The sequence below is a fragment of the Seriola lalandi genome, unplaced genomic scaffold, assembly GCF_002814215.2.
Source record: "Seriola lalandi dorsalis isolate HSWRI2012SDOR001 ecotype SW California unplaced genomic scaffold, Sedor1 jcf7180002054660, whole genome shotgun sequence".
Lineage (NCBI taxonomy): Eukaryota > Metazoa > Chordata > Actinopteri > Carangiformes > Carangidae > Seriola > Seriola lalandi.
Window position 1 is genome coordinate 543,416 of NW_019525213.1, and position 11,206 is coordinate 554,621.

General features: G+C 40.2%; 1 protein-coding gene across 1 annotated transcript in view; it reads right to left on the reverse strand.

The window, feature by feature from the left end:
- LOC111665816 (otoferlin) overlaps positions 1-9,465 on the reverse strand; it is a 13,831-nt gene extending 4,366 nt beyond the window's left edge. The window contains 27 exon segments of the mRNA XM_087177887.1: positions 919-991; positions 1,174-1,305; positions 1,404-1,430; positions 1,682-2,050; positions 2,178-2,339; positions 2,487-2,606; positions 2,699-2,860; positions 3,827-3,961; positions 4,057-4,181; positions 4,357-4,546; positions 4,699-4,851; positions 4,940-5,056; positions 5,149-5,239; positions 5,333-5,433; positions 5,598-5,718; positions 5,958-6,141; positions 6,383-6,491; positions 6,927-7,150; positions 7,314-7,500; positions 7,605-7,791; positions 8,086-8,245; positions 8,349-8,433; positions 8,539-8,601; positions 8,699-8,830; positions 8,971-9,025; positions 9,126-9,252; positions 9,420-9,465. Of these exon segments, the coding sequence (XP_087034013.1) occupies positions 919-991; positions 1,174-1,305; positions 1,404-1,430; positions 1,682-2,050; positions 2,178-2,339; positions 2,487-2,606; positions 2,699-2,860; positions 3,827-3,961; positions 4,057-4,181; positions 4,357-4,546; positions 4,699-4,851; positions 4,940-5,056; positions 5,149-5,239; positions 5,333-5,433; positions 5,598-5,718; positions 5,958-6,141; positions 6,383-6,491; positions 6,927-7,150; positions 7,314-7,500; positions 7,605-7,791; positions 8,086-8,245; positions 8,349-8,433; positions 8,539-8,601; positions 8,699-8,830; positions 8,971-9,025; positions 9,126-9,252; positions 9,420-9,465 (3,637 nt within the window).
- Between the last annotated feature and the right edge of the window lie 1,741 nt (positions 9,466-11,206).

Here is an 11,206-nt window from a genome sequence, read left to right on the forward strand (position 1 = left end):
AAGGGGTGAAGGGGATGCGGGTGTGGAGGGGTGGGGTGGGGGTGAAGGAGCAGAGCACTCAAGACATGAATTCCACATGAAAGTTGTCAAAACCAGCTGTTATAGCGTAGAACAAGCATGCCAATGAACTGTATACTGTTGCAGTATACAGTTCAGTGGGGATACTGTGGCAGGATCCTCCTGGCAGGCAGCTGTGTGGACTCTGCAAAGCTCACAACTTGACAAGCCACAGTCAAATCATGTCAAAGTATATGTATAGTAACATGCACCATTTACTACAGTGTATGCTACATTTGCATGCATAATATATTTGGTCACATAATAAACAGCTGATTCTGTGCAGCCTCATTGGCGAAGCACAGAATCAAACATGTTTTTAATTTATTTTATATCACGTCAATAAACGCTCATCGTGTCATCAAATTTGCATTGTCTGTGTTTCAATTCGCTGCAATTTTTCTTTGACAACTTTCATGTCAGGCATATGACTAATATGCACATATGGGAGAGAAAAAAGCGGTTGTCCCACGCTTAGAAATTTGGATTCATGTCAGCATCTACATGGAGGCATTCTCGGGCTACGAGGTTCACTACTGCACTGTAGAAGAAAACAACAGAGTTAGTGAGCTCATAAAGGACAAACATGCATGTACTTCATTTGACAAGTCGAGTAAAATCTATGTTATTTATACACGAGCAATAGTGTTATTCTCTGCTTGTCTATTCTGTCTTTCATTAGTGCTAGAAAATGACGTCTGAGTACAAGGAGCGCCAGAACAAATGTTAAGACTAACGTGAAGATACTACTCAGCACGGGGCTGACACAGAGGCACATGGAAGTATAGTAGATAGTATGAAACTTTGAAACTGAATACAAAAAACAGTAAGCCACTCTTATTTAAGGTCGTCTGGTTTTACCTCCACCATCTGCAGCGTCCATGTCCTCTTTGTCTTCTGAATCTGAGAGAGCTGCTTCTTGAGCCTTGAGTGCCTGTAAGACCAGAAAGTCACTGTATTGACTGAGAGCCAAATAAAATCCAACAATTTTTCCCAACACAATTTTCAAGTTATGAAAGAAAAACTTAATGGATAAAGTTAAATTGTTTTTATCAAGTTGCTGAGCTGTATTTAGAATTTCATTCAAAATGTCTGTGCTAATATCCCGTTTCTCACCTCTGTCAAGGTTTCAATAGAAGCAAAATATTTGGACCACCAGTCCAACATGCTCTCATCAAGTTCCTCTTCCTCAGTCTCATCGCCCTTCTTCCTCTTCTTCTTTTTCCCCTTTCCATCCTTATCGTCATCCTTTTTGTACAAAAAGCATCACACATCTTGTCAGTAAACAACATAAAATCTTTCAATTTTGATTATAAAACATAAAGCAACCACAGCACTTTGCTCACCTCGACTTTGACCACAGCATCGGAGCACTAGGTAGAAAACCAGATTTCATAATGTGAAATCACATGACAATATTTTGCTGGACAATTAGAAAATACTGCAGTTGTCATCATCATTCACTGATTTGTTTTTCACTCTGTATTTCTTAGTTTGTTATTGTGCAAATGCTGTTTCTCAGGAGCTGTCTGTTTTAGTTCATGTCCTTCCTGTGGGATTATTATTTAAACTGGGTCTAATTCTTGAAATAAAAGTTACATAAAGTTTAAAAAATATAACTCACAGAGTCTAGTTTGACCACAGTGTCCATCTTCTTATAAGAAGGCTCAGGTTCCATGTTGACGACAATGATTTCCTCTGAAAGAGAGATTGACAACATAATATTGTTTATTATATCATCACACACCGTCCTTCATAGGAACCATATTACACACACACTGTTGTTCCTACTTAAAAAAAAAAAAAATAGACCCATGTTTTAGTTTTTACCTGTTGTGGACCAGTTGTTGGCCTGCTTATCTGACGCCCTGTAGATGAACTTCCGCAGGCTGGTGACAGCGTTGGAGCCGACCAGAGTGTAGCGACCAAAAGCCCTGCAGTCCACCACTCGGATGTTCAGTGGCGGGTGAAGCAACTCGTTCTCAGGCAAATCCTGACACACAAAATCCAGAATTAGACAAACTGAGAAAGTACAAGTTTACAGGAATTCATCAGCAGTGCACTCGATGCTTCTTTGCCAATTTGTGTGGAAGGTACTAGTCATTTAAATGATAACGTACCACTTCAAACCACTTGACGAGGGTGCTGAAGTTGGGGTTTTTCTTGTAGTTGGGGATGAGGGCAGACTGTACTCCCTTCCCGGCACATTCAATGTCCACACGAGGCCGATCCACCTGGGCCAGATTCACTCTCTTCAGGTCTCTCAAGCCCCAGAACAAAACCTGAAGGATAGGAGAGTTCACCAATGTTCATATCATTTTATATTCATTTTATTCAAGTTTGAATTCTTGAATTTTGAATTTTTGGTCAGTAAATGTCATCACTGACTTTACATATTTTCCTGGTAAATAAATCAATGTTCATGTTACCTCAATCCTGTACTTGCTGAGCACTGGTCTGATCCCCAGTGGTACAGGCAGGATCGGACCACGGTCCATATCTGTAGGACCGTCTATGGGAGGCAGGTCAGCTTTCCCATTGGGGCCAATCTACGAGACAACACATGAAAGCATAATGACACATATGCTTTTGATATGATGTGACAGCTGCAGTCATGTAAGCTCACAGCTGGATGACTAACCTGCAGCAGTTCAAAGGCCGCCAGCATTTCTCCAGCAGTGCAGTTCCCGCGGTAGATCTGATAGTACTCCAGCTGTGGAGGGAAGCGCGGAGGGCCGTAGTGCTCATCGGCCATCTTGACCACAGGCTTAGCAAAGGTTCTGCCCATGAAGTCAGCTTTGCCCTGGAAGCATACAATGGTTAAATCCTTAAATGTCCACAACATAAAACAGCTGGTTTGAATATTTGAAAGTCTTTTTAGTCTAATGAACCCAGTCCATTAGTATTTCAATTACAATGGCTTTATCAAAAAAAGCAGGTAAATAAGGTTATTTATGGTGTAAATAATTACTTATGTGATTCGTCCAATCAGCAGGAAGAAACATGGCACGAGATGCACATGTTTCTAGATGCAAAGACTATAGATAAAAAAAGACACTGAAGATAAAAGCATGAGCCCTAAAATAACCAGTGAACTGCAAAACAGACACATTTATGTAAGCACATTTATATACATATATATATATATGCCATTAAATCTCTCTTGCAGTTAGTGGTTACAAAGAGTCCAAATTCTCTGTTGGTCACAGACAAAAAGCACAAAAGTTTCACTTAAAGGAATGCAACAGGTACAAGTCCATCATCCTCATGGACTGTTGTGAATTAGCAACAAGTCCATTGACGTACATCTTATTCCTCTTGCATGCCTTTTAATGCTATTTACTCTACACACATTACAGTGCCTCTACAGTACACCAAGCCACCAGAAGCCACACTCTACTTATCCAAAGGGTCATCCAAAACAATGGTGATATCGACAGGAGCAAATATGAAACTGTCAGTCAGCAAAAAGCATTCTTCGAAATATTAGTCATTACAGGTTGACACAAACAAAACTGGTACATGTTCAAACTCCAAGTAACAGAGGAACACAATATTAAGGGGGTCTAACACACTGGTTTTAGATTCATTAGTATTTAAGTAACATGTTTAGTCTTACATTTCAACTGAAAGACAGACAGACTGTTAAATTATTAGGTGATAAAGGTGGACGAGCATGATAAGACTGTTACTATCTGGAAATTCAAGCCGTGTGGAGAGAGATTCTTTGCTCATGTTCAAAAGGAAACTATTTCAAAACAACCCTCACCACTGTGTCTTGATCATAGATTTCAATGACGATGATCGGAGGGTCGTCTCTCAGTTCGCTGGCCTCTCCAAACAGCTCCACATTCTCAAAGACCAGCAGCTGGTCCCATGTGGGGCAGAGAGTCTCAGCCAACACCTGGCAAGGAAACAACATTTAAGGTGAAGCTGTGCAATAAATCATATTGAAGGCTGACAGGTGATTTCCTGTGAAGTGTTTTTGAGTGCGCTTACCTCGGTGACTTGACTTTGTGTTGAGAAGAAGACTCTTGCGAAAGGATCGGACAGGCCTGTGCTGTCAGCAGCGAACAGGCTGCGAGCTTGGTACATGTGGACCCTCAGCTGGAAGATCTGCTTCACTGTAGAGAAGTATTCATAGGAAGTTTCAAGATCAAGACATTTGCAGAGATGTTGTTGGTATTATCTCAATTACACATCTCTAAAACATGTGAAAGAAAATTTTAGAAGGAAGGTCTTTATTTGAGACTGTGAATAAGTGAGCATGAGGACTATTGAATTGGTTGATGGTCTTACTCATGTAGGTGAGGCTGATCGGAGGTGAGCATGGGATACCAGGTCCTTTGGCCAACTTATTCTCCTCAAATCCATTGGGGAGGCCACTCAGGTAGTCTTTGCGCTGCCTATTCAGACCCAGCCACAGATAAATCTCTATCTTGGACTGCACGGTCCAGCCAGCAGGACCAAAGCCTTTCTTTCCAGGGATCTTTAATATCAGGCAAAGGGAATAATTATTTTTTATTAAAGCAAAACCGCTTGGTTACAGATGGTGAAAGGAGTTTGATAAATGATTCAAAGTACTTATCAGATTATATTAACTACTCTCTGATTATTTTACAATGTTGTTTGTAAACTCACCCTGAGAAAGATTGTCTTGACTTTGCCACACTCCTTTCCCCTCTCTTCATCTATACTGGAATATAGGATGTCTTTGGAAGGGACACGTGCATAAGCAATACGCTTCCCATTACTTATCATCCAGATGAAAACATCAGGAACGCTGTGTTGAGGCTGCAGGAGGAAGAACACTCAAATAAAACATGAAACGACCAAGAAACGAAACACGCATGTACAACAAACATAACACTGCAGATCTTACTTCGTCAGCCAGGAAGCGCAGCTTTGAGAGGAAGTTCTGAGCCAGCTTGATTTTATCTCTCACTGTGCTTTTCTTCACCTGTGACCTCATGGCCTTCGCTTGCTGGCCGATGGTTTCCTAAAGCCAGAAACAGTCCAGAGTTCAGCAAGTACCAATATTTACAATCAACAAGCAGAAGAAAAGCATCGCTCCTCTATTCATTCACATACCACTTCTGACATGCACAGCTTCAGTCGCTCCCTGTCAAGTTTGGTTCTGCCAGACTGATTCTGGTCCTTGTTTGCCAGCGAAAGAAACTGACTGAAAGAAGAGGAGCTCCATCAGTATGAAAATCCATATAAACCCATTCTTGTGCATGATAAATACAACATGTTATTACGATGTTTGCAGCACCTGCATCCTTGGCTGAGTTCCTCAAGGACTCCCCTCAGTCTGCGCTCAGGGTAGGTCTTCTCTGTCTTAATGATTTCTTGCACATCATTGAGTCCATCCTCCTATAGAAGCAATGCAACATGCAAGTTTGCATAATATTCATTACACTATTTAATATGTAGGCTGTTTCTTAAGGCTCACTAAGAAATCACATACACATATTCACCTGCCAACAGGCTAATTAATAAAACTACACACCAAACTTTTGTGTGTGTGTGAGACTTGCCAGTTTATCAGCAATGTTGTCTATAATGTTGGCATTGTACAGCCTCCTTCTCTGATCCTGCCACCAACTCTTGATGTAGATACAAGGCTTCCTCTCAAAATACGGCAGGTGGAAGTAGTTTCTGTGAATTAGAATAAGAAACAGGAAGCTTAAATAAGAAACCCGGCTGGTTAAATGTGAAAAGGATTGTGATATGCAAAAAGCAATAATGTTAAACTATTAAACTACTTTAAACTTTTTTTACTACCTAGAATAATTTTTCCAATACCCAAATAGGTAACTGCAATCCATGTTTATTACCAGCAATGATTATGTGGGAAACATCTTATTGCTCTATAATAATGATATTTCTGCCCTGACCGATCAGTGATGACGGGTTTCATGGGAGGTGTAGTTGCCACTGAAGTCAGGTCTCCGTCATCGTCCATCTCCTCCTCACTGGAGTTGTGAATCAGGTCAGTTTCTTCTTCGTCACCATCGCCTCCGCCCTTCTTCCCTTTTGTTTTTGGCTTGACAACTCCATCAATCTCGTTTCCGTAGTAACCTGGCAAACAGCAGTGTTAATAGTTGCATAATTATGATAATCAACATTTGGGCTCCAAAACTCTTTGATTTCACATGAATTACAGTAACAATAGTTGGATTAATATATTAAAAATTCATTTTTCCACTTTAAATCTAAGAATTTTTAACCAAAAAACCTGCACATTTTCTAAGTAAAAAGAAAAATAAACTAAATAGGACAAGTTTTCAAAACATGATAATGAGTAGATAATGGAAAATACCTATGGTGACCTCAAAGTTGATGGGCTTATCACCAATCTTTCTGTCAATCATTGTGGCCTCGAGGAACGATCCAAAGAGGAAAAATTCCTCAACCTTCCCAGTCGCGGTCTGTGAACCAAACACGCGTGAGTGTCTGAATGTGAGTAAACACTGCCCCACTCTCTTCACTTTTTTCTTCACCGAGTAAAATTTAGAAACCAAACAAGAAACGAATTCATCAAATGTTGACAGCTGTTGCACTTTGATAACATATAAAGTGATGTAGTGGTCCTGACAATCCTGTAATACAAGCTGTTGCACAGTGAGAACTGAATCCCTGAGGGCCCATGGATACGGTCCCTCTGTGCTCAATTGAATTTGCTGTGAGTTACATTGTCCGGCAACAAAAAGAAGCCACATTAATCCAAATAGCATGTTAATAATGCACCAGGTGGGCTAAATAAAGACAATTAATAATTCACAATAACTGCAGCACAATGACCTGTCAGCAGGGAGGAACAATTAACTTCCTCTGCATGGCTGCTCATCGGGGCAGGGACCCACCTCTGAGATGTTGGGTACTCCCTCCAACTGCACCTCTGTGGAGCTGGTAATGTCAGGGGAGGAGGGGTCCAGGATTTCCACACCCAGGCTGATGAGCAGACGGGCCCTGAAGGACACCCCCTCTCCAAGTCCTTCGTTTAACTCCTGGTACTCGTCCATCAGGGTGTAGGTACGGGTGGAGCCGTACATGTTAACCCAGGCAGGACCCAGTGTGGGAAGGAAGCCTTTGAAATACAGAACAGATATAATTTGAATCTGATGATTTGCAATTTATGGAAGGAAAGGTCCTGCCCGACAGATGCTTTTTATACAAATCCAATCTTCCAAGTTTTCAAAATTCAGGAAGGAGAACTTAAAATGTTTTTAAAAGAGAAAATGATAAACCACCTTTGTCCCCATCGTTGGCAATCTTCCGCAGGTCTAGGAAGTGTGTTCCTATAGCAACATCATTCACTTTATCAGAGTCGCGGATCTGGATCTTCATGCGTTTGCACAGTGGTGGAAACATCTCAGTGAAAACAATTTGCTCATTCCAGATGGGCTCATAGCAGCTCTTCTGAACTGATGTTTTTCCCTGTAATCACATATTACAATCCTCATTTATGCCTGCATCAATTTGGGAATTGCACTGTAACAGCAATATGGGACAATGATTGTTTGAGATCTTCTATCACTCACCTTCTGCCCAGCAAACTGAACTTGGACATAAGGATCAACCAGGTCCTTATTTTCTCCTATGAAGGCCTTTTTAACATTGGCCATGATGCTGGTGTTCATTTTTGGGAGTCCCTCTGCTCTGTAGATCTTCAGGTAATAGCGAGCCCACTGTCGCTCTGCAGGTACCCCCTCAGGTAATAAGAGGTTGCTGACACAGAAATGGGAAATGATGAAATTGGATAACAAACAAGACACTGGCACACAATGGGGGGCTGAGAAAAATTCAGGACTGCAGGAATTTCTACATTCATTTTGAAAGATGAAAGTATAATCTATGATGGATTTCATTATTGAGAATTGCATATATTAAAATATTCTCCACAGTAACACAGATGTGTTATGTTCAGTTGTTGGGGGTAATATATGGAATCTACCCAGAGCCCTTCTTGAAAATTTAGCTATTATAAGATTAAAGAATCATGTGTGATGAAAATGTATTTACCCCTCTATGTCATCTTCATCAGACTCATTGGCCTTGTGTGGGGTCTTTATAGTGTCGCCTTTGGCCACAACTGCAACATCACACCTAACATAGCCTTTACAACCCGCTGTGATGTCGTCAGGGTCAGACAATAAAGCCCATTTGTGGTAAAACTGATGTTCTGCAAGAGGAAAAAAAAGACAATAAATTCTCCAAACACTGAAATACCTGTATTAGTGGTACTGATTTGTAATATTGAGGCTGATTTTGTGTTGATCCTTTACCTGGCTGGGAGTAGATTGTGCCAACATCCAGTTTAAAGGTTCCAACCAGTGTTCCACTGCGCAGAAGATTTTTAGAGTGGATTACCTGAGGGCGGATTAGGGGAAGTAACATTGCACCATTAAATACACTTGTCTTGTAGCAAACAAGGAATTCTATAAATTAAGAATCTGAATGAATTAAAAAACTTACAGACAACTTCAGGATTTTGTCAAACATCACATCTGGGGGGACGTGGAAGTCGAACACAAAATACTGGAAGAGAGAAAAGAGTTTGTGATGATGTCACAGTATCAAGCCTCTATTTAAATAAAATGTATATAAACACAGTATGCTGTAATGACTGACTCACTTCATTGTAGTATGGGCAGTTGGTTGATTCCTTCATTGAGGTGTACTTTTTATCGTCTCCGATCTCCACACAGACCATTGGATCCATGTTCAGTCCCACCAGCTGCCTGGCCTCAATCACTGTCACACTCACCTGGAATCAAATGATCAGGTGATACTGACTGGCTGGAAGATTGATTGATGATTGATTGATTGATTGATAATGTACCACAAATAAGATTAAAAAGTAAGAGCAACCATGCATGTGCCATTAAAATGATGAGTTTCTCTTACTTGGTAATCTACTGGTCTTCCAGAACTGGGCTCCATCTTTATGTCTGGCTTAGATCTATGAGACAATGACGTGTTAAAAAAAATCTGTAACAAATCTTCAGACGGATGCACATGATTAACAATGGCAGACATGTCCTCAACAGGACCATGCTTGCCTCTTGTTTGATACATTGGTGGTGACAGCCGTGACTGAGGCCAGTGAAATGGTGTCAGGGTCTGGTCCTCCTCCCATGAACATGCCCTGGCGATCCAGATTTTCTGTCTCCAGAATAGCTGGCTCGTCTGGAGACCAAATGAGGGGGACACACAGTAAGGCTTATCACATTTTATTCTGAAGACAGTGGGACTGATAAACAGACCCCAAAAAGCTAATAAAAGCATGGAAAATCAAGTCACACTGCATTTGTATGTTGCAGGATTACAATTAATGTAAAGTTAGCTACTGATACCTCCATTTCTGTCCTCCTTGTGTCCACGGTGCTTACTGCGCTTCATGGTGCAAAACAGTTCTTTGTGTGCTCTATGGGAGGAATTCAAAGTGATTAAAATGGTTTTCATAGACAATCGCTGCACGTTTATGAAGTTAACATTGATACAAATTTTGTTGATGCCATTACTTACAGTAGATGTCTGTTTTATTAGCTACTTGCGCTTCATTTAAAAACCAAGGACGTTAAATAATTTCTATGCATGTTCTGCAGCCAGAACCCCATAAACAGGCATATAAAGCCACAACAGACTAAACCCTGACGCTCTACTCTAACATCTTGCAGACAGAGGGAGGCTAACAACTACATGCTATAAAAAAGTCTAAGAGCTACTGGAAAATACCTAAATTATTTACATTTAAAACCTTTGATAACATAGTTGTTCAAAACCCAGTGTCATTATAGAAGTACTGCGTGTATGCTGACATTTTCAGAGGGGTGTCTGTGCTCTACCACACCCCGGCCTTCAAAAGGGGCTTTCAATTATTCAACTGACCTTAATACATCAATTAAACAGGATACATTTCACATGCATTGTGAAAAATAATAGACCTAAAATAATTAATCTGCAGTAATTAACCAGCAAAATGCAACTGACACAGGCGCATAAATTTAATCCAAATAGTTTGTGATTTTTTCGACACAATCAAGTGTGTTAATTATTTCCAAATTACAGAGATGACCTTAAGCCGTTCATTAGATGTCACCACTTTAAGTTTTCAGAGTTGTGTGTAATAGTAGAAAACAGAAAACAAAGTAGAACACATCAAAACTATATTCACCATATACATTAAACACACGTCATACAACGCTGGAAACCAGGTCAAAACCAAAAGATCGGCAAAACAATTAATACCCTTATGAGCTGCATGTTGCACAGTATAAACAAAACTCATGAAGTTTAGAATAACCAAAAAGCAGTCAAATTAAAAATAACTGCACCAGACCTAGAATGTAAAGTTCTAAATATTTCTGTAGTATGCAAACAAAACAAAACAATTCAGCTCAACAACCTGACTTAATCATCAAAAAGTCCCTCCTCAAAAAAGAAAAAAAAGTCTTTCCAGTGCTGGACACTGCAAAATGATGAGGCCTAAATGCCAAAGCTTTGGAGTTCACATTTGATCTCTGTTTAACATGATGTTGCTAATGAAATTATACATACCATGCAAGAAAATGATGCTCTTGTCTCCTTCCTTCTGAGTAGCTCCAAAGGTAGTTCCCTGTGAGAGAAGCAGCCCCAGAACTTCTTTTGTTTTTCTATGTTTCTGAAATGGAGGCGACACTACATCAACATTTTAGACATTTACACAGCAGTAAGATTAAGGCAACATAGTTAAGTTGTACAGAAAAGAATTGGGTTTGTGCAAGTCTGAAGTTGGGCAGGAGTGATGTGATACACCAATGAATAGTGCATGAGTGTTGAACCCGAGACTGGTAACTATAACTAGGGACTGCTGAGAGACGTCACTGTGAGCAGAGTCTGCCAATCCACACAGGCTCTGGACACAACAAAACTTACATATATGAAGTATTGTTAATTCTTAAAACAGCTTTTACAGTGGTCCTAAAAAGTCAACAATAAACATTTGTATACAGGCAGTCAAATCAATCCAGTTGTTACAATGCAATTGTACAGTATAGTGATTCTAAAAAACACTCATCCAAACTAAAGTCATGAATAATCCCAAAGTACTAGATGTTACATTTCATGCTTTTCAGAAATATGAAAGAATCTGACCAGCTAT